This window comes from Tyto alba, unplaced genomic scaffold, assembly GCF_018691265.1.
Source record: "Tyto alba isolate M040663 unplaced genomic scaffold, T.alba_DEE_v4.0 Super-Scaffold_28, whole genome shotgun sequence".
NCBI classification, from domain to species: domain Eukaryota; kingdom Metazoa; phylum Chordata; class Aves; order Strigiformes; family Tytonidae; genus Tyto; species Tyto alba.
Genome location: NW_024881302.1, coordinates 18,734,978 through 18,758,431, shown reverse-complemented (window position 1 = coordinate 18,758,431; position 23,454 = coordinate 18,734,978). Strand labels below are relative to the sequence as shown.

At 54.7% G+C, this 23,454-nt stretch overlaps 1 protein-coding gene across 13 annotated transcripts in view; it reads right to left on the bottom strand.

Annotated features, from left to right (window-relative positions):
* Positions 1-23,454, bottom strand: part of LOC116964400 (ankyrin repeat and fibronectin type-III domain-containing protein 1-like) — a 259,270-nt gene that overhangs the window by 85,033 nt on the left and 150,783 nt on the right. Inside the window, exon 1 of one of the 13 annotated variants that reach the window (XM_033003985.2) lies at positions 8,253-8,271. The exons of 11 other annotated variants lie outside the window; for them this stretch is intronic. In XM_033003985.2, coding sequence (XP_032859876.1) covers positions 8,253-8,255 — 3 coding nt within the window. In that variant the 5' untranslated portion in view covers positions 8,256-8,271. Of the gene's footprint in view, positions 1-7,616; positions 7,687-8,252; positions 8,272-23,454 lie in introns of those variants that run through there. One more of the 13 variants, XM_033003984.2, reaches the window with a different exon arrangement.

The window sequence follows — 23,454 nt, the reverse complement described above, 5'->3', positions numbered from 1 at the left end:
CCAACTCAGCAGCAACATCCAGGGTGACACGCACGCACAGGCGTGGGCACCTTCCCTCCATGTTTTCATTAATCAAATCCTTAATTAGTTAGGTAAGGGTGCAGGAGATGCAAGGGAGGAGCAGCAGACACCCAGGCTGTATATTCATCGAGAGCCAGTACCAACAGCGTGTTGCACACGCTCCATTTTCGACTTTATTTTTTCTTCTCTTTCTTGATTACAGCCTGCAAACTATTACTGCAACTTTAAGCATGTTGGGAAAGAGCAGTGCTTGGGCTTAAGTGTTTGCAGAATCAGGGCCGAGATGTGTAGCTGAATATGCTGCTATTTATAGTGTTAAGCCCTGAGCACGGCACGCGCAGGGGGTGCAGTGCGGCTGAGTTCATGTTGCTGCTAGAGCATTTTTTTATTTTATTTTGCCTCATTTAGCGGGGGGGGGGGGGGGGGGGGGGGGGGGGGGGCGTGCTGTTAGCTGCCTGATCTTAACATTGCATTCATGCACTGCCTGGTATTTTCAAACATTTCTGTTTGTTTTTTTTTTTAATCTTTGGGCATGCTAGCTCATACATGTTTATACTGGTTTATAGGTGAAGTTATGTATTTCATCACTGAAAGGAAAAAAAAAAAAAAAAAACAAGAAAAAAGGCTGGAAGCCGAGGAGTCAGCTCTCAGCTCCAAGGGCCTGCAGTTAATTACACCCCGTCCTCCAGCATGTACTTTAGATGCTGCCCGGCTGGGTGTCAGGCAGCCTGACAGCAGGTCTGCCCGCCAACCCGGCTAATTATAGTGCGGGGAGCAAACGAGCGGGCGCCCGCCCCATCGCATGCTCTGCTCCGTCAGCTGCAGCCTCCCGGGACACAGAGGACCCAGGGCTGCAGCTCGGGCTGGGAAAGATCCCCCCCCTGAAGCATCCAGGGGGACTGGTGGGCACCACGCGGATAAGGGTCTCCAGGAGGGTGGTTCGGGTGGTGTCCACGGGCCCCGAACCCCCCAGGAGCCCCTTGGCAGGGAGCAGGCCTGTCACCCGCCACCCCACCCTTCGCCCTGCCCCACAGGAGCAGGCTGAGCACGGCTGGTCCCCCCCGAAAGCCTGACTGTGGTCCCATCAGCCAATCCACCTCTCCTTGAACAGGCCTCTGCAGCTCCCTTGTTTTCTCCCTCTGCCTTCCTCTGCACCCCACCTCCCCGCCCCGTCTGGGGTCTGGGGGGTACCCTCCCACTCAGCCTGTAAAATCGAGATGCATCCGCGCGTCCTCCTCTCCTCCGGCAGCCTCAGCCCCTCGGTAAGGGACAAGCCACCAGACACAAGTGGACCACAGCATAAGGGTCCCCACAGTGGGGTCCCCCACCCCGATTGCCTGAGATTTGCTGTCCCACGGGGCAGGCTGGCCTGCTGGGTTTGTGGGGGGGGGTTTGGTAGCAGGGGAGGGGGCTACAGCGGTGGCCCCTCTGAGAAGCTTCTCGAAGCTCCCCTGGCCCCAAGTCGGACCCACCTCTGGCCAGGGCTGAGCCAACTAGTGACAGTGGCTGTGCCACTGAGATAATGTATTTAAGAAGGGGAACCTGGGAGGGGGTTGGGACTGGCTCGGAGGAATTACGAGGAGGACACCTATGCAAACACCCAGGACAGTGGAAGGAAGGAGGAAGGGGGGGGGTGTGCTGGAGCAGAGACCCCTGTATCCCCTGGGGAGAGGGCAGGGCCGTCCCCCCCTGCCACCCATGGAGGTCAGCGGTGAGGTAGAGGCCAACTAGAAGCGTGGAAAAAGCCACACCAGGACAAGTGGCTGCGCTTAAAGTAGGCCGGGACTCTGAGGGGAGAAGCAGCCCCCACTGTTGTGGTTCGGCGCTGGGAGGACTGCAACACGCGGGGGTGAGCCAGGACAGAGCAGCTCGGGAACAGCTGTGGCCCGTGAGGAGGCCTCACGCCAGAGAAGGTTCCTGGAGGCCTGTCTGCAGTGAGAGGGGAGCCCCGGGGAGCAGGGGAGGGCTGGGCGGCGTTCCCCCCACCTCCCGGGAAGGAAGGAGTGGCGAGCTGGCCGTAACCCCCATCCCCTGCCCCTGTGCTGCTGGGGGAGGAGGGGGAGAGATGGGGAGCAGAGCTGGGCCCGGGGAGAAGGGAAGGGAGGGGGAGGTGTGTTTGGATGTGGTGGTGCTTCTCACTGTCCCACCTTGTCTGTTAAGTGATGTCTTTTCTAGTGTTTGAATTAAAGTGATTTTTTTCCTTCCCCTAACGAGTCCGTCTTTTGCCCATGACTGTAATGGATGAGCTACCCTCCCTGTCCCTAGCTGGATTCCTGAGCCTTTTGCTTCGATTTCTCCTTCCCAGTGCTGGGAGGGAAGGAGTGAGTGAATGGCTATGTGGTGTTCAGTTGACCTCTAGGCTCAAACCAGGACACCCGGGCACCACAGATGCCTGCCCAGGCAACAATGCCTTTGCCCCAGCGAGTGGGACCAGGGCCACTGCAGGGCAGCACACTCAGGGAGGGTCCTCTGCCATCAAATCACTCCTTTGGTAACACACCTGGAAAAGGGAGAGGATCCAGCCGGAGCAGGGATCCAGCTAACCTGGCTGGTCACCCACCCACCAGTGAGCTATTAGTAACCACTACGCATGCAAGACCTGCAGGAACATGAACCATGCTGTCAGCAGGGGACCAAAAAAAACCCAGCCCTTGCACGGGACATCATCCAACCAGAGCTCAAAACACCATCGGAGAGCAAGTCTCTCGTTTTGGCCCAGAAAGCGGCTCCCCGGGGTTATACAACATCTGAGTCAAACTATGTAAATATAAAGCCTCACTCCTGGGAACCTGGCTGCCGGCAGCCGGCTCCGTGCCTGTCAACCGCGGCATGATGCAAACGCAACCGTGATGTGCTCTTAACTTCACTGAGACCTCAGAGGAAGAGCGGAGCCACTTGCAGAACAGCGTGTCCACTGCAAAATAATTACGCTCCTCGCAGCTGGCCTCTTCATCATCATCCCCCCTCCACCACGGCGGCCGGCACCAAGCCCACTGCACCAGGAAACCTGCTCCTGCACTGCTCCTCCCCACGGAGCTGATGGCTCTGGGAGGGCTGGCGGGCATAGGACACTACAATGCGCCCTTCAGTTTTGGTCAGGAAAGGGAGCAGATGTAACTCAGGGGGAGCAAAGACACGGAGTGAGAAGGTGATATTTATACAGGCACTTTGCAAAACCAAACCAGTGCTTAAAGAGAGTGGGCGCGATTTCAGGGTCTGTACTGAGGACCCCTTTCCCACCATCACCAACCCAAGGTAACTCCTCCAGCGCTAAAAATTCATCTTTAGTCTCAAACCAAAAGTAGTTATTTTAAAAACAGGGCTTCGAGCATATCAGCCAATCCATTTTGGAGCTGTAAGGCTCTCCGAAATTAAGATGCTACAGGCTTTCAGGAGCAGATGCTGATGTCCGTGCTCCTGCGGTCCTTGCTGCCATGCAGCCCTCGTCCCTCTGGGGACCCCAGGGACACCGGCCCCGCTCTTCAGCCTCATCCTCCTCGCCTCCACCTGTGTGGTGGATGGCAGCTCTGCCAGCTGGCCACTCTCCCCCGGTACTGCCCGGGGGCACAAAAATGGGTTTAGGAGTGCCAGGGGAAGGAAGGGGGAGCACAGAGTGCCCTGGGAGAGCCCAGGTGCCCCAGGAGCCTGCAGAAGAACAACCCCGGGGCACCAAAGCCCACGCTGGAACCGCTCAGCACAGTCGGAAGTTTTAGGCTGAATTTGCATCCTGTGGCACCGCCAGAGAAAGCTGGAAAACAAGCATCTTTGGAAGGCGACGCCAACCGCCACGGAGGGCAGAGCAGGGCAGAAAGCCTGGGGCTGTTTACTTGGATGCATTTGTAAGAAAGGTATATACCCAACAAACTGTTTAAGCAGGGAAAAATGTACAAAACCATTATCTATGTAAGTTACAGGTAAGGCTCTAAGTAGAAGAAGCTCCTTGAGCTTCACGTGTTTCTCTAGGAATATCCTTTCCTTGCCACCTTGAGGCTGAGGGAAGGAGGCACCGGTTCACTCCACACCACCCGCTTCCCATCCAGACAGGACAGTAAAAAGGAGAAGGGGGGACAAGGTTACCCCTCTATCCCCCCAAAAGCAAGCAGCTTCCCCCATAAAGCCAACCCCAGCCAGCAGCAAGGTTCAGGTCAGCACACATGGCTCGGGGCGGGGAGGGGGGGCATTTTGCCACATCCCCGAGCCCACCTGCCTGGGCAGAAAGGCACCGGGACGGCCAGACCTGCCCTCGCTGCCCAAGCTTGCTGAGAGACCACATCAGTATGCTAAGTATTTACATGGGCTCCAGTCGGCCAACCACCATTAAATATTTAGGCATCAAACTCCATAAAGGAAGCGCAAGACACACTACAGCATAAATTGAGTACATTAGAAAGAGCCCGGAGGGGAAAAATAGATTTTTGGAACGTGTTCTCAATCTCATTAATTGGGAAGACAGCCTTGGAGGGGAAAAAAAAATGATTATATTACTCCCCAAACCATTATCCACTCTTCAGAGTGTATCATATGAAAACAGTTATATAAAAGAATAAATTATATTTGGAATGGCAAGAACCCCAGAATAAAGCTAGAAACTCTGATGTTCCCATATAAAGATAGGAGACAGTTATCTGTTCCAAATTTTCAAGTTTTCTGCTGCGCCAATTCAAATTCACTACATACCAGCATGGCCATATAAAGGGGACTCCACCCATGTAATCTTGGAAAGAGCAATAATCCCCCAAACTATCAATTTAATGTATGGGGATACAAAATGAGACAAGAATGTACTCACAGAATGAGCAATCCATTAACGACATGGCAAAAGGCACCAGAACACGCGCACAGGAATATCTATTTAAAGTGCCATTTGAATTGAAAGACCGGATCTGAAATTAAGATTTCTGCACGCAGACATCGTAGATTCTGCAAATTAAAAGGCCGTTTCTAGATCCAATGTGAATTTTATTTTTTGTTTTATTTTCTACTATTTGTTCAGTGTCACGTTTCTTGGCCAACACTAGAAAAACAGCTCTTCGTTGGGGTTTTTTTAAATTAACTTTGCTTCTGACCGGCTTTCCAGCCCATCTTGCTTGGGCTCTCCTGAACGGCCGAGGAGCAGGGTGGTTTAGGGGCAGCTCTGCAGGGGTGCGAGGAGCCAGGCAGGGTCCTCTTAGCCTGAAGCACGTGGAGCTGCCCCAGTGCCAGACTCTGGGGGGGGGGGGGATGTGGGACCTGGAGAGCAGCACCCAGCAACGCGGGTGCCAGCTTCCCCACGCACAGGCAGCCCTGAGCTCCCCGTCACCCTGCATTAGATCCGAGGTGGATAAACCCCTCCCTTTTCATACATTCCTGCAGATGCAACACCACGTCCTCAGACACCCGGACACCCTTAGCCCGTGACAGCCCGTCTCTGCCCCGAGAGCGTGCAGGGTCAGGCACCGCAGCGAGGCGCGGGCGATGCGGCGAAGAGGCGAGGAGATGGGGACAAGGGCAACAGCTCATCTTTTATCAGATCAACCTGCAGTTTTTAAACTAGCCAGGTGCTGGGATGCAGAACCCCCGTGGCGCTGGTCTGAAGCAGAAGCCTGAAGAAGCAATGGTTTCTTTTGTCCAGTTCCACCAGCCTAATAAAAAAGAATTTGAAAAAAAAAAAAATTGCTCTTGAAGAAACCACCTCCGCTCCTACGCCCAGCCCATGACCAGTACCAGCAGCTCCACGTCCAGCAGCTCGCAGGCGAGCGGCACCGCGATGTGAGCGCCCTGGGAGGCAGCCAGCAGCGAGACCTGCCCAAGCCATCGGGATGGACACACAGATAAACCAGGTCAGCTAAGTGTTTCCATCCAAGCCAGACAGTGACTAAGAGACGGCATTAATTTGTTCCTCAGCCGAAGTTAAACTTTTCAGACCCAGAAAGCCAAATGGTTGTTCCAAGTGAAAAAATACTACAGGATGCATTCCTTCGCCCTGTCCCAGGAACACCCAGGGATTCATGATTTCAGGAAGGAGCTGACAGCTCTTTCATATATCACAAAGAATAACAAACTAACCTTTCTGTTTTTCTTTTCACTACCCAAATGCTCTTTACTGGTCACAAGAAGACACACGTCATGTTCACGCAGCACTCCGGGGAGGTGGAGGGCTGTACGAGCTCCACATGCTGTTTTTGCAGCAGATCAAACGAATACAGAAAACAAAAATTTGTTTTTTTGGCATTACTGCTGTCAGCACAGAGAATAAAAGAGCACGCATGAGGGAGCATCCACCTTCCGCCCCTTTATGGATTGAACATAAAGGCACGCATGAACTTTACCCGGGGATGTTAGACTGCGAAACACAAATGGATGAACCCTTTGGCGCTGGGAAGCCCTTCCAAATCACTTTGAAATTTGATAAACTGCTCAAACACCTGTGACTCTTGCACTGCCTGGTTTGGGCAGCCCCCACGCGCAGCAAGGAGAGGGTAGCACCTCCGTGCTGGGGTGGAAGGACCAGCACACCCAGGCGACGGGGCAGCAGTCCAGTGCCTTGCTGCAGAGCCCAGCAATGCCAGCACCTGCTCAGAGGGTGGAGGATATCACCTGCAAGCTATCACAGCAGCCTTTTCATTTATTTTCTCTTTTTTGGGCCTTCAAGACATGGTGTTTTCAAGGGCCAGACTCAGAGCCAGGCAGGACTCATGTACAACACCACGCAAGGTGCCACGAAATCCCAAGGCGGTGGCAGCCGTGCACAGCGAATGCGGGAGGAGGCACGTCCAGCCCCTCTGCCCCCCGGGCTGAGGCTGCAGAGCTGGGGGTACCCTGGGGTCCCCCGGGTGCCCCACACCGCGGCTGCACATCTGCTGCCTGCAGGCAGAGGAGATTCCACCCCGTCAACCTGGAAAAAATGCTGCACAGCAGAGATCTAAACGAACATACTGCCAGAGATTGCACCCGACTTCAACTGAAACACCAGATTCAGGAAACCAAGAGCAAAACATATGGCTATGACATGATACAGTCTTGGTAAATCCTTGCAAAGAACACAGATGATATAATACCCATATCGTATTTTTAAAATTAGAATGCTTTCTCACAGTAGGTCAAACCCAGGGCTCTGCAGAGCCTCTCAGCTCCAGCATCCCTCTTTCGCAAATCTTCAAAATAAGCTACGCTGAGGTGCCGTGCTGCAGAGCCAGAAATCAAACTCCCCTCTGCTACCAAGCACAAGACCCAGTACACCTCCCTGTTGCCTGGCCCCTTTTGAAACCCATCCGGGCCCCTCTCCTCCATCCCTCGGGACTTGTGGACCAGTTTTAATGCATCATCAAACAAGTTTAAGAAATCTCATTAGGGCGGTGGGGTGATGTAGGTGCCCAGAGAGGCCTCAGTCCCCGTAAGGACCTCGGTGGCAGTGTGCTGTCACTCGAGGGACAGGTGGTGACAGTCCTCACGCCCCTGCGGACCTGGAGACCAGGGAGAAGGGTGATGTGCTGACTCCACCCGCTCTCCAGGAAAACTCCTGCCAACGTCAGCCGCGCCGGGCCGCCGCGCAGGAGGGCAGCCAAGCCTGGCGTCCGTGCGCAAGGCGACAAGTGCGCGAAAAAAGCGACTCTTACATTCACACAGGGCATCCTCCCGCGGCAGGTGATGCATATTGGAAGGACTGCGCTGAAACACAGCGGCTGCTCGGGTGGCGGGTGACACATGCTGCGTGCGAAATGCGCATCTCTAAAAGCTGCTGGGGCTTTTAGGGCTGGGCAAGGCTCCACCGCTCCTCCTCCTGCCGCCCACGGCCCTTCCTTGTCGCACCTACTCCCTGGTCCCCACCCTGCGACTCCTGCCCCTGTCCTCACGCTCACCCCATCCCGCCAGCTCCTGCACTGATCCTCCGGAGCAGTGGGCACGGGGAAGCCTTCAAAACTAAGGTAACCTACAAGGCCAAACCAACAGCCCGCCTGGCAGCCGCTGCTCGGAGCGGAGAGCCACGACGGCGTGGGGCCAGCCCCCCACATGCCCGCTGGAGCGGTCCCATCCTCACACAACACAGGGGGCTGGGACCGGTCACCTCCGCTCCGCGCAGGCCAGCAGCCCCCCAAGGCTGCTCACTGAGCTCACCTGCCCTTCCGGCCTTCATCACAGCCAGATCCACATCTTCATGAACCGCGTGAAACAATAGCTGCCTTGAACTCACTTTAGCTTTTTCCCAGCAAATCTCTTTGGTACACCTCTAGTTTTGGCATTAAATCACTCACCATCTCTGGAAATCTCAGAGCTGCACAGGAGCCCCTGCTTCTTCCTTCTCCACCTCCTCTTCCTCCTTCTCCTCCTTGTCCTCCTCCCTCCCCTCCCTCCCAGGGCAGCCAGGCTCTCCCTGCTGGGAGGGCAGCAGCCTGTCCCCAGATTCCTATCCAGCTGCCTGCAGCCTCTCCCCACAATTACAGGCCTCCGTGGCTGTCCCACGGTAAGGAGCAACGACAAACCTCGAGGCAACTTCCATGGAAATGTCTCTGTTCAAAGGCAGGTTTATCTGCCCCTGCTTTCTCCTGCCTAAAGAAGAGCATCCCGCACGCACCAGCCGCACGGTGATCCGAAACAACCAGGTGGAGAGCAGCAAACTAGCTTCAACCTGGCCCTAGAAAACAAGGGTACAGATATTCCCCCAGTCCCCAGCCCCGCTGGCTCCTTCCCAGCAAGGGCAGGTCTGTGGGGCTGGGGTGGCCACCCCAGAAGTGGGGTAACAGCTAGAAACTGCCCAGGGCTTGCATGGGCCCTGCGTTTGCGAAGATAAAAGTGATCCTTTAACGCTACAACCACACGGTTACTGGTGGGTTTTTCTAACCCACTAGACAGTATTTGGCAGGCACACCTGTGCTGTGCAGCTCTGGCACGATGTGGGTGCTGGGGCACTGGGATGGGCAGCGCAGGATACGGCCCCAGCTGGCGGCTGCAGGAGAAGCGTCAAACACATGAGCTTGGGGTACGGCCGTATCCCAAAGAGGCACAGTCGGGGTGGGGACCGATGGCAGCAGGGGACATGTTTGATGTCGGTGGGGACACCAGCACCACAGCTCTCACGAAGCACTCACTCCACCTCTGACCTCTCGGGCTTGATGGCCACAAAAGCCCCAAAACCCCATCCGAAGAGCAAAGCTGGGAATTCGTAGCTCCAGCAGACAACAAAACCCACACTCATGATAGAAACTGCTTTTATAGGGTCCGACAACTTTACAGCTCCTCTCCCCACAATCCTCTCCATACTCCACAAGTAAGAAATGGCCCTTTTTACTTTGTTACCCCAGTCCCACAGGAGCTAACGAACTCACCGCCCCGTCCCTTGCCTTAACCCCACTGCAACTCCCAGCCCTGCCCAGCAGCACCAGTTCTGCTGGATTAAACACTCTGTGGAAGCAGCACCAGCTCCGTGAAGATGGCAGCCTCTGACTTGAGGAAGGGTTTGTGCCCTAAACAGGGTCCCCTGTTTCCCAGCTCCCACAGTTGGTCCCACCAAAGCCCTCACAAACTAGCTGCCCAGCGGGGCAGCCAGTAACTCCAGCCCTGCCCATCCACCGCTCGTCTGCTCCGAGGCAGCAGCAGCACCACTGCAAGGAGTTACCCAGGTCACTCGCTGCTGTTCTGCTCATTTATTTTAGGGATACAAAGCAGATGGACTTCAGGCACCTTGGAGAGGATGCAGGAGCCTCTGGTCCAGCACGAGCTTGTGGCAAGTGAAAAGCATCCAAGTACCACTGACCACAGGTGTCTGCCAAGCACCATTCACTGAGGGAGAGAGCCGCTTCAAAATAAGTATGTGCATACATCTTTGTGCAGGGTGACGAGCTGAAAGTCAGAGGAAGAACCTACGGAACTGAGACAAAGAGGGTCCTGCATCCAGACCCCATTTCACCCCAGTAAAAGCCAAAACCTTAACAGGAGTTTGTATTGAAGCCTCTGATCTTTGCTGGGGCTTCATCACTGGACACTGCGTACTCACATGTTGAGAGACAGTCACTGTCTGAAACCAATTTTAATCCAAATAAGATACAAAAGATACTCCGGGCATGAAATGACCTAGCAAGCCACAGGCAGAGCCAAGGATGGAAAGCTAATTGTCTGTCTCGCAACAGTGGTGTGATCACAGGATTCTCCTGGCACTCATACCACATGCCTCAGTTTACCCGCTTGTTACAGCCAGGTACGGCAAAACCCAGCTCCTGCAGGGCAATGGAAAGTCAAATATATATATTTATATACACATGTATATACATATATATACACACATATACATATATATACGTTTGCATGTTTTGTTTAATAGCGCAGTTGCCAGGGCTGCTCCCATGGGAAGCACAGCACCTTGCTGCTTTGGTTGGGGGTCGGGATGCGCCGGCAGCAGCAGGCAGGCAAGCGATGCCTTCAGCAGGCCCTGGGGAGCTCTGCCTGCAATCAGGCAACATTGAAGCTGTTGCGAGGGAAGAAATTAAAGAAATAAATCGTATTTTGTTCGTGCTCAGTAAACACTCGCTAGAGAGTCATGATTAAGCCTTGCATATGCTCTTCCCCGAGTCTGGGCAGGAGAGAGCAGTGCTGGTTATCACAGGCTGGTCCCAGGGTGGCATGGGAGCCCTGGGCTGGCACAGGGATGCGGGTGCTCCCAGGAAGAGTGGGACGGGTGCTGCCAGGGCAGGGGGGGTGAAGACGGGGATGTCAGAGCACAAGGAGGCTTGGATGGAGATGTGGGGACAGAGGGCTTGGCAGGGGAAAGCCGAAGATTTGCTGTGCAAAAAAGCCGGGCTAAGATGAAGCGGTGGAAGAGGAGCTGGGGGAGGAGAGGGAAGGAGAGGTCTGAGCTCCGCTGCCAGCAGAGAGAGGGGCAGCAGAAAACACCCTCCGCAGACCGGACCCTGCCCCACTGCCACCGCCTCGCACCCCTGCGCAGTCACGGTGGCACTGCTGTGGCGGGGGGGTCACCCACCCCTGCCCAGCCCCTGCCCTCGGGAGCCAGCTGCCTGGGAGCATCCCAGCACCTCGGGATTCCTGGCAGCAGCAGAGCGGGCATGGCCGCCTGCTACAAAAATTAACTGGGAAAGCCAGTTTTGGGGCAAAAGGGCTCTTTGTGAAAAGGATGGAAGAAGAGGAAAATCAAGAAAGGACAAACAGGGAAGAAAAAGCTGCTGTGTAAGAGATGCAGGGGGGTGGGGGGGGAGTAGTTGAAAAGAAATCCCTGGGGAATTGTGGAGGAGAAAAAAGCGTGTAGACACGCCAGGCGAGCCAGAGCAAGAGCCAAAGAGCAGGAAGCGCCTAACTAGGATGGAGACAGAGATACTACAAAATTGTGGTGACGTCATGCTGGAGTTGCAGCCGTTTCCAAAACAACTCCAAACTCCAGTGCCCAGAGAGGGAGTGAGAAGCGCGAGAGAAGTGGAAATGAGATGGGGCTCCACGCTCAGAGGGAGCTGGAACAGAAGCTCAATGAGTCTGCGGAGCTGAGCCTGCTCCCGGCTCCCTTTTGGTTTGCATTGGCGGGACAGGCTCTGGGGAGACAGCAGACACGGAGACAGAGGTTATTGTAGAGCCAGGCAGCATCAGAAAGGAAATTCCTGAGGGTGTTTTCCTAATTGACATGTACAATGAAGTTACAGTCCCCCAAAGCCCCTTTCTGCAAGAAGGTAAATGCTGGATGCTCCCAAGAAGCAGAGCCAAGGAGTGAGCAACAACAGAGACGGCGACCCAGAGGAAATAAATCTGCAATAAATGGAAACCACACACAGAGAGCTGTCCTGATGGCAGCGGTGTTGCTCTGCCCCAGCCTGTTCGGATTAGAGGGTTTTATGGCTGGGTTGGCCGGGGGTGGAGGACACGCGGGGAGGCCTGCCAAGGCGGCGGGGTAGACTCAGGGCTGTTTGCAGAGGGTAGAGAACAAAATGAGAGGAAGACAGAGTGAACTCCCGCAGGGTCAGGCTGTGATGCCCCTTGCCCGGGGGCTTGCGATGCGAAGCCGCCTGGCGTGCCCCCAGCCCACCCCGGCGGTCAGATGCAGGCAGGGCTCCGGCACCCACCCTCTGGATGGGGCAGGGCGACTCAACAGCCAGGGTGACTTCCAACAAGGAAATTTCTTGGCTGAGTGGATAACCTGGTGACCAAGCAGCTCCCTGCCCACGGAAGGGAATCGATTCGCTCTTGTTTCAGGCAGGAAAAGTCTGGTACAGACCGCTGCATCTTCCCGGGGGCTGCACAGGACCGTGACATCAAGGACAAATAGCACAACCGCTAGGAAGCCCTTTTGGAAGAGAACAGTGCCAGCCAGATGGGAGAAAGCCATCTTGATGCCTTGCACCTCCCCTCCCATTGCTGCCGAAGCTCTGGAAGATGCCAAACCCCCAGGATCGGCACCATCAATGCTCCTCGGGAGCCACGTTCAAGCACCTCCTGGCCCAAGGACCCCTTCGGTGAGGCTGGCCCACTGTGTTGAGGTGCCCACTCACACCACCACAGTCCAGATGAGACCGGGAGCCGGCTGATCTCAAGCCTCCTGCCACAGCCATCCCCGCAGCACCCACAGCATCCCCATCCTGATGCTCCCAAAGGCAACTGGGATGCCCGGAGCGGCGGCTTCTGGCACAACACAGGTGGCACGGGGTTATTTTCCACAGGCATCCTCCAAGATCAGAGCTAATCAGGACTTCCCAAACTGCTCTCCCACCATTCATATGCCTGTAAGTCTGGGGAAGCTTTGACTTTTCCTGTCTCCCCCAGATGTGTATCTAGCGATTCACTGGACAACCTCCCAGGGGCTGCAGGCAGCTGTGCAGCTTCTTTGCTGCCTACCTGGTGAAAGCCAAGCCAAAGACAGCAGCCTGAGTGCTCCCCCACCTTTGCTCTCACAGCTTTACCTATTGCAAAGCTGGAGCCCAGCTGCTTTCACGGGCCCGTCGCTGCCGTTAATTGGCAAAGCTGCAACTGGGGCTGTCGTGGTGCCGGGGCTGATCCCGGGGGTCAGCGCTCCAGTCCTGGATCCTGCCGGGACACAAGGCTGCCTGCTCTGTAACCTGCATGTGTGATGAACCTCCTTGCCCTCAGTTCTGTCCTACTGCTCCCACAGCTTCTGCCAAGCGATGAAGAATGCAGGGGACCCCGCTGAACACGCTGGCCAGGAGGAGGATGGGTGTCAGGACACGCCTGCAGGCTGGTGGACCCGTCCAGGGTGGGGAAAGGGGCTCCCAGCCTTGTGCCACGCACCAAGAGAGATGTGCAGGGCAGGCTGGCTGAATCGGCTCCCTTTGCCTCCAAACCTGTGACCAAGCAGCAGGAGAGCACGCGCCGCAAACAGCTGGCTTGGCTGCGAGCCCGGCTGGCAAACTTCACCCCCGTGCCCAGGGGAATCCTCGGGAAGGCAGCGAGGCTCCTGAGCCGGCGAGAGGCGGGGTCGCTGGCACCGCTGCTCCGCAGGACCCGGCCGGAGGTGCAGGCACGGCCGTGTCCCCTGTGCTCACGCTGGACGACTCGGAGCTGGCAGCGCTGGGGGGAGCGGGGGGGGCCACCAGCGGCAGCCCCTACCTGCCAGCCTCCCCGCAGCCCATTTCCCAGCTCCCGGTTTAAAACTCACCGCAGCTGCTTTCCTTCCCCGGGGGCGAGGAGAGCCTGACTCACGCACTAGAAGGAATTAATAAGCGAGCAGAGAAGACGGGCTCATCCCATCCACCAGGCAGCATGAATCACTGCTTCTCCTGACTGTCTCATGTATTGTTCCAGCACTGAGTCAGTACCGCTGTGCAAGTTAACAAGGGGAGAAATTAAAAGTTATGGCCTATGAAACACAGCAGCACTGATAAATTAAAAAAGAAGTGCTACTGTAAGAAAGCTAATAGGACTACCCACAGAGTCCCAGAAAAGAAATGCTCTGGGCTCCAGCTTTCCCCCTCCGTGGATGTGCCCCCTCACCAGAAATCAAACCCGCAAACCTCCATCACAGGCAGGCTCGCTGGCTGCAGCACGGGCAACGTGCTTTGCAGCATCAGTTTTCTTTCTGCTGAAAAGTGGCCACCTCTGTATTTATAATTTAAAATGTACAATCTTAATTGGATCTTGTTGTACTTCCCACCCCGACTGGGCCACGCATATTGCACACACACAAGCCCATGCCTTCCCCACTGTCCCCAAATTCATGGCCCTGCTCTATCGCTTCCTCCAAAAGTACAAAATGGGATTTTGAATGCTGATGAGGGGGAAAACAGTAACTCCCAGAGCAAGGTCTGTCTCAAGACAGGGAACCATCCCGCTCCTCAAGGGCCAAACCCTCCAGCTCCTAACCCTCCAGCTCTTCTCCAGTCGCCAAGCTGCCAGGTTGCTCCATCTTTCCCTGGTAAGGAGGAAGCCCTGCTGACTCTTCCCAAGCATTCCAGTCCCCATTTCCCACCCCACAACAGCTCCTGCCATGCAGCAATGCCTCACCGAGGTGATCAGCAACGACGTGCTGGGCCTTGCAAAATAACTCACACTTCACCTCAAAATGAAACAAAAGCACTCCAACGGCTGCAACAGCCTGCTTTTTAAGGTTGGGATGGAGCTTCTCAAGTCCCCTTATGGTCCTTGTTCACTGACAATCTACACACTTTGCAATCTGGAAAGTACTTGGCCGATGCGCTATGAAAATCTGGAGAAACAGGGGACCAGAACCTGACTCCATGGAGCAGCGAGATGAGAAACAGCTTGGGAAACAGGGTCAGCTGCTGGTCTGTCCTTAAACAGGATCATGAATCAGAAACACCAGCTGTGCCCTAAGCGACTCTTTCTGATCATATCACCCACAAATGAGTCTCATCCTCCTTTGACACCAGCTAATGAATTGGCTTTGAAGATCCCGCGTAGCAGCAAGTTCTGAAGGGCAACGCCTCCTGTATAAGAAAGCGTTTCCCCACGGCGTTATTCCACCTCCTTCCTTCCTTCCTTCCAGCCCTGTGCAATGTATTTCTGCCCAAGAGAAAGACCAAGAAGCGCTCCAAGCCCCCCCCCCCCGGGTCACCCTGCGCCCCGAGCACCGTGTGAAGCCTGCTCGTCCACCATCCGCCCCGGCGTCATCCAATCTTCCACGATCCTAAAAAAAAAACCTAATCCCAACGAACCATCAACTGAAAACAAAACAAAAAACGCTCGGAAAAAAACAGCGGGTACCAGGTTACCCCCCTTTTCTCCTACAAGGATCTAATTCAGCTCTAATAGGATAGTTATTATTACACATTAAATGAATGGCAATTGATTATTAAGAGCGTATTCACTGAAACTGGGTAGGTGGGTAACAAGATACCTGCCTATTACATAGCCGTGAAACCACACTGAATATGCTTCTAATGACCAACTGGTATTTACTTAACATTCAATATCCATCACTAAGGAAGGTCTCTCTAGATTTAATAAGCCTCTGTTATTTTATGTTTAATTAAATACCATCCACTATTAAAAACATATTTAACTGATGTTGAAACCAGTAAAAACTGTATCTTGTAACACAGCTGCTAAACCTCAAATATCTTCTTAATGATTAATTGGGATTTAGCACATGATCGCTGTCCTGCCGAGAGCGGATGGAAACCGGAAGCTCAACGATTCGGGGACCAAAGTGCTTTGCTTCTGCAAACAATTCTGCTGGTTAAATAGTTTGGCTAACAAAAATAAAACAGAACAGTGGGAGCCTCGGTTCCTCTGCAACCCGACTTTGGGTACTCCAGAACAGAGCACAACCGCTTCCACAACGCCGGGCAGACAGTGCCAGGCAACCTGCCCGGCTGTGCCGCGGAGCCAGGAGCGCCGTCCCGCTGCGCTCCGAGCCCTGGGCACCAAGGGCGCGTTCCTGCAGGCCGGGACACCCCCAGGACCTCTCCGGGTTGGCTCTGCCCCAGCTGCCATGCAGAACTCTGGAGCAGTGAGCCGGGGTGGGGGGGGGACACTCCTGACCGGGCAATTCTGGTTGGGATTGCAAACAGCTCCCTGTTTGCTCGGGCTGGCCAGCTGGTGCTGGTCGGTGGTTCATCGCACCTATGAGCTTCTCCAGCAGAAACGAACGGTGTCTGGAAGAAGTTGGAGATGGATTTGCCATGACGGTCCGAAACCTTGATGTTAAAAACCAAGAGACGTTTTCAAGCTAAGGGACCAATGAGCTCCCAAAATGAAGCAGCCTGCAAGCACGAGTCCTGCAAGAGCAGCAGACAAAGGACAGATGCTTCTGGCACTGCTCCGCACAAGCACCCTGCGTGCTCCCCAACACCGGGCTACATGGAATTCCCTCAGTCACCCAGCCCTGCACACCCCCAGCTACACGCCCGGAGCACTGCGGGGCATCTTCATCGCTGGGCATGGGGAGAGCTGATGGGGGAAAAGGGCCTCTTGGCAAGCGGGAAATAAACTTGAACAGGGAGCAGGGAGAAGTCCAAAGCGTGTCAGCAGTTGGGAAAAAGCCATTCCACCTCAGTGACCTCCTGCAGAAGGATTTATTTTTATTGTTTTTGTTTTGAAAGCCCTTGAAAGCAAAATCTGATACTAGTAAAGTATTAAATATAGCAGCACATACCCACACAGATTGTACAAGAAAACAATTTTAAAATAGAAACAGCGAGAATGAATACGAATATGGAGAAAAATATCAAGAGAGGAAATCCAAGAGGGTCCTTTCCTTCTATTGTTCCCCTCCTAACCTCAGGCACGCTGGGGAAATCGGGGTTAGACAGTGGGCTGCGTGCTTCGGTCCTGGGAAATGAGTCAGGAGTCTGGAACATGTGCTCCGTGGAACCAGTGGCAACCCTGTGTTATGAGCTCATCCGCTTCACTCGGAGGAACTTTGGCGTGCCAGGCCTTGGGTTTTGCGGTGCTCTAATGAGATGCGCTGAGGAAGAGTCGCAGCGGAGCTGCTCGCCCCAGCTGGGTGGCTGGATGGGGTTGGAGATAACCAAAGCTCTACCCCAAAGTCATGTCCTAAGAGTGAATCATCATCTTGCCATGAATGACATACCAAAGGGCTAAGAAAACATTCCCAGCGTCTGAGAAGGCACCATGCTATGCATGAGGGGGGTTTCTAAATATCCACACTGAGCAGGCATCTTTGGAGGAAAACCTCTACATTATTCAGTGTTTCTGAAAACAAAATAGACCTTCAGAGTCCAAGCACTTTAACCAGAGGGAAGAGTTTCAAAGACCTGGGTGGTTGCCTCTCTGCCTTGCAGGCAGGCTCGTTAGAGGCTGCCTCCACAGATTCTCCAAGGAGAGGACATGAATGAGAAGGATCTCTCGAGAGGACGCGAGTGGAATAACCAGGTCACCAAAGAACCTCTCTCACCTCCCAAATCTGAGCACCAGGAGGAAAGTTCAGTTGGTTGTTTTTCCCTTCTCCAAGCACTGCTGTGTATGTATATGTATATATACAAATATACAAATTACTTACTTACTCTTCACAATATCCCTCCCATGAACTAGCCACACCACAATGGTAAACAGACCATAGGAGATATCATCTGAGTCGCTTCAAAGCCATGAAGCCGATTAAGTAAATAGCAGAGGTGTCTGTCTGAGGAGTATGGTGATTAAGGAAGTCTCGATCTCCAAATCAGCCTCGGAGACCTTGCTGGAATATTGACTACTGCTCTACAATGCCACGGAAGGAGCCCAACACCCGATGTGTCCTGTCTCATTCAGAAGTCAGTGGATGCAAAGAATCAGGAGGCGGCCTCTAGACATGCCTTCCTAGTCCAGCGGAGGGGAGAGACACCCGCTCCCTGCACACCCCTCTCCACTGGACAGCGCGGGACTTTTCTCCTTCCCCTTGTTCAGACAGAAACCTTTGCTCATCTTAAAGCAAGCTAATGTCACATTTGACTGACTCTTCACAAGGGTACTAGAGCCCTACAACCTAACGCTGTATTTTGGTATCTACAAATGACTCCCATGGGGTATGGGAGGCCTCAGGAGCCGCTCCAGCACAAGCACAAGGGTTTGCCTGCTTCAGATCGCTTCTTTTCATCCTTGCAACCCCATGGTTCCCACAAAAGATAACTCAGGAACACCTTTTACACCAACAGAAATACGGTCCCATGCACATCTTCAGCTGAGGCTCCAGGCCATACCCTGTTGTGTTCAAGTGTTGCCAGAACGCTGCACATCTGAACATGGGAAAAGGGCCCAGACGGGCATCACGGGCATGTGGGGATAAGGAAATGGAGATGGGCTGAAGCAGACTCCATGGAGGTCCCTTTGCAAGTTTACTTCCATAACAGCAAGTAAACTCCTTGGTCCAAAGCTGAGGTGAGGCCAGCCGAGCCGTCTGTGGAGGAAGACAACTAAAACACCCACAGGGCTCACAACAGAGCCACATTCCACTTTCGTTTCTGTTGGAGATTTCTTACGTCTCTTGAGAAATATCACCGGGCACAGGCTTGACATCTTCCTTTCCATGTCTTCAACAGAGGCATCTGCTCCAGTCAATGGCAAGATGGGGTTATCTCCAAAGACACCATTCCTCTCCTCTGTTTTACACACTCATTTATCCAAGCCAATAACACTCTGGTGATGCCCACTGCTTTCCATCATCTAAGAAAGGGAGGCCAAACACTCAGCCCAGAGCCATATATCCGCACCACCGTGTCTCTATTTATACAGACAAATCCCACCCCTCGTGTTTCCATGCCTCAGTTTCCTCTGCTGCAAAAGAAAAACAGATCGCGAATGCCATCCCAGCCCAACCAGAGCAACGTAGAGAGGCTTAATTCATTACAGCCTGCAAACCGCTTTGAGATCCTCCGCTGTTAGGTAAATCCAGTGCTGATATTTCGTTATCCCTGCTGCACGGAGGGAGGCAGGCACCCAAAGCCACAGTACCGCTGGCTTCTCGCAGCCGGCCCTGGCCCCACGAGGGGTAGCAGATGGACCGGCTGCTCTGAAACAACAACTCCCTTCTTTCTTTTTGCTGGAGTTAACTGGGGGTTTAGACTGGGATTTCGGTTACGTTTGGTGGCCAGCCTTTCTGGAGACAACCACCCACCTGATGCTGGGGGGAGTACGAGATGTCTAAAACCACGGGCAGCTGGATTTATTTGAATTGCAATCTTCCCATCATTCAAAACCCTGGGAAAATTAATATATGTTGCTGGGCTACAACTTGCTGTTTGGAAAGAGGTGGTAGTGTGGGGGCAAACTGTTGTCCAGCCAAGCAGCCGGGAGGCTGAGCTCCCTCCTGCCCTCAGTTTGGCTCTGCTATGCTTCCCCCGTTGGTTCAGTCGAGCAGGAGTTTGCAGGGACAAGAGTGATGTGCGTCGTCTCCGAGATACTTGGGGGCTTGCAGGCCAAGTGAAGCACACAGGCATACACAGAGCCTGCCCTCCACTAAAATCTGACACTGCTCTGGAATGTAGAAAATTGCAAACGATACTTTAATTCCACAGTCACTCAACAGTAGCTCCGGACATGGGAAATACTGGGAAAGGCGCATGCTTGGGAGCGCTTACACAGAGCAAGTCCAGCCCCAGCCTAATCCACCGGGCTGGAAACCATGCTATCTTTATCAAAACTTCCAGCCCCATCAAGTCATCCCCACCTGCCTGCCCTCGAATCAGCAAGAAACACTGCGAGGCACCAGCCAGCTAGGCAGCTCACGCCTCCTCCCCGCCGGCGCCGGCATGCGGCCGCGCTGGCAGACGGGCAGCTGCCTGCCGCGTCCCCCCGCCACGCCGCATCTCGCACCAAGCACCACGGAGCCTGGGCGCCGCAAATCGCACCCTCCCCACCCAGAAAACCACTGCGCCGAACCGTTCCGTCCGCATCTGCCTTCTCTCGGTAGCGAAAAATCTCAACGGACAGCCCCGCAGCCCCGCAGGCAGGGTGCTCCCCCCTCCCCGCAGTGAGCCCCCGCTCCCAGCGCTAAGCCCTGTCGCCTCGCTGTCTCCCCGGCCGCCTCCAGCTGCCACCCCGTGTCTGGGGCTCTGACGGCCGTTACCGCAGGAGGCTGCGTCCCCCCGTCCCGCCGCGGGGACGTGCTCAGCCACGGCACCTACGGAACCTCCCAAACCTGCAGGACCCACACCCCGCGGGGCCCTCTGCTCCCCCCAGGAGCTGACAGCTTCTGTGCTTTTAACCTGACCTGCACCTTAAGCCGCCACCCCCCCCACCCCCCAGGGGGACACGCTCATCACCAACAGATCCATGGGGTCCCTGCAGTGATGCCAAGTCAGAATAGACCCAACAAAACCAAATGTGAGAGGATATGGTAAACTCAGAAGATCCACGTCAGGAGCACAGGAAGAGCCGTGGCTGGATTTATTACCAGAAGGGAAGATCTGAACTTCAAAAGAGTTTGCAGTCAAGATTTAACACCACTTAGTGCTCAGCCAAAAGCGCTAGGAGAGGAGAGGCTCAGCACATCGGGATGAAGGCTGCTCTCGCGTTTCAGGAACTTCCTGCTCTGGTTTCAGGTCTTCCTTCCTTCCTCTCAAGCTGTCCCCTCTGAAGTCGGTGGTTTGGGAGACCAAAGAATAAGACAATTTGCTTCTCCATCGCTGAATAGGGGCTTTCAGGTCCTGGCCGTCATTTCCGAAAGCTCTCAGTGGCACCCAAGGGGCCGGGGGGGGGGGTGGGGGGGCATTCCCAGGGTGGGTGCCACATCCCACAGCTCAGAAAGACATTCCTCAGACCCTGGCTATGCTCCTGCCTCCCCCCTGCCTGCTCACCCACAACGGGGCAGCAGCAGATGAGGTCCCATTCCCCTCTACAAGATCCTATTCCCCTCCAGCCACGTGTTGGAGAGTGGAAGAGCTGTCCCGCAGCGTGTCCCTGCTGTCACCCAACATGTCACACCATGGCGAGCCGAGTACTGTGTATGAGACAGCCTGTACCTGCCACATGAGATCCCTCTCTGTGCTACAGCCTACCAGGATGGACACACACCGTGCCAGTACAGCGGGAGAAGGATCTGGGGCTTCTCCTGCTCTGCTACTGTGGCCTTATAACCTTGCCTACCTGAGGGATGTGCCACAGATGACCCACACTGAATTAAGGTTATCGTGATGGAAAAAGTCTACAGCATTCCGTACAAAATCCTTTTACCCTTCTGGCACTGAAACAGTGCCCTAACTGAAGTCTCTGCACCATGAACATGCAGGACTCCTAACCAAAGAAAACCGCTCTCCCCACCCTGGTCCCCATCATCTTCGACTTTAGGACTCTCTAGAAAAACTGTTTCTTGTGCCCTATGTCAAAATACCGGTTCTTCTACAGAAAAGACTCTGTGGGGTACCCGAGGCTCTTTATGAGCTTTCACTGACCCTACACGGAGCTGGTCTCTGAGCATTTGGGCTGGTGAGGTCCCCTGCATCGTGGGGGGTAACAGATAAAGGTGAAGTCCTCATCTGCTGCGATGCCAGCACCCATCTGCACTATTGCCAAGGGTCCCGACGAGTACAAGCTCTAGTAATGGTCAGGGTGCCCAGCACAGGGTTCCCAAAAGTGCTCACGCCAGGAACCACTGACTCCAGGGTTGCTCTTCAGGAGGTTCAGATCCCACTCACATCCATCCACTTAGCAAGGAGAACACCTCCCTCCTGCTTGAGCACTCGCCCTGGTAGCTCTGGTTTCCTTGGGAGGTTTTTGCCTACAAGCAAATCCCTCAAAACCAAGAGTGAAAATGGAGCCCTGTCCGTTTTAGGGAGTGGACCGCAGCAGCTAGTGGGGAGAGCACTGGTCTCCCAGTGCCACCTGTGCTGGTTTCTGCTCCCAGAGAGCCCCACTCACCACCTGGAGCAAGCAGTCTGCACTGCTTCTCAGCAGAAAACCCTCTTTCCACAGAGCTCCTGTGGCTCAGGGCTGGGCTTTCCTTTGTGCTCTGTATTAGGAGGGCGAGGAGAGAGAAGCCCCTTCTGCCTCCCAGCCGGAGCGTCACACCGTGTGGGTAACCCGAGCTGTGGTTTACCCAACATTCCCTGTGGCTCCAGCTCCCCCGCCAAAACAAAACCAATTTTTTTTTTTTTTTTTTTAATTCCCTCCTCTCCTTGAGGCCAAACAGGAGGAGGGGGTCCCCCACAGTACGGAGCCGAAGCCATGCTGGCTGGAAACCAGCTAATCTCAGCCGGTTCTGGACACGGCTCCCAGCTGCGGCCCCTGCAGCCCCCTCCCCGCAGCAGCACCCAGGCGAACAGGGTGCGCGGGGCGATGCTGCAGGGCCAGGGCACGAAGCAAGCACGTAGGAACAGGCTGTCTGCTCCTGGCTCACATAAATCAGTGCTGCTCCGAGTGGAGTCAGGGACGTGCTGCTGATTTACATCGGTGGGGACCCGGGGCCTCTGTCTTTATAGTGTTTTAGAAGCTTCCCTGAGGACGGCAAGCTAGAGGAGAGACGATGCCGTGCCATTGATAACACCAGTCATGTTTGTGGACACATCGGGAGCTGCGGAGCTTTTCAAGGCACGTGAAAAATGAACTGGAAGTCATCCCCAGCACGGTGCTCATGAGCACAGCAAATGGGGCTCAGGAAGAGAGGAGGAAATTGCACCTCGAGGCTGCAGAGTGAATCTCGCTTGCATCACCCAGATGAGCACTGCTCCTGGCACCCCCATCCACCACCTTCCAACATCTTCACAGCATTTATACAAATGCTCCTGCTATCGATATCATCCCACAGTGGGACAGGTAGCCATGGGACAGAGCGTCAGGAGAGGGGCATAGCTTCTCTGCACTCATCAAACGCCCAAGTCCCCCACCCCATGCCATCTTGCTATGCTATGAGGCAAACTGAAATGCAACTGGGCAGGAGGAACTGGAAAGCAGGCTCAGTCTCCAAAACACTGGGTCAAGGGGACGTGCTGAGCCCATGAGCAGGGGGAGGTGGCAGGGAGCAGCGAGGAGCCCCAGCTGCCAGGGATGGACGGGGTTGACCTTGGCTGCCCGCCCGCCGCCCACCAAGCTGCTCTCTTGCTCCTCCTCCTCCAGCACGGGGATCCGTGCTTTGCAAATCTCAAACAAATAAAAGCTGGCTTGGGAATACCCGTGGTTTGCTAAAGCAGAGCTCAAAACCCATAAGCCTGTTTCATAAGCCACCATTTCAAAGCACCAGTCTGTGCAGGGCACAGGGGATGGTGCTGCCCTGAGTTCTCCCATGTGGAGCAAGCTCCGTGGCCAGCGGGCACATTGGTCTCATCACGCCGAGGGGCTCTGGGGATGGCAAGAGGAGGAGGAGGAGGGAGAGCCCGGGGCTTCAGCACACTGCTCCCACCACAACAGGTCTCTGTCGGACCCAGGCACAGTGGGCAGTGCGATGAAACTCAATTTTCCTCAGCCCAGGGGAAACCCTGGCACTGCTGCCCTTTAGCCAAGCACAAGCAGGGTGCCGGGCACCGCTCCGTGCAGAGCCGCCCTCCAGCTTGGCTATCTGCTGCAAATGTTAAAGCTGAAATTCTCTGCTTGAATCAGAGGAGCACAGATTTAACA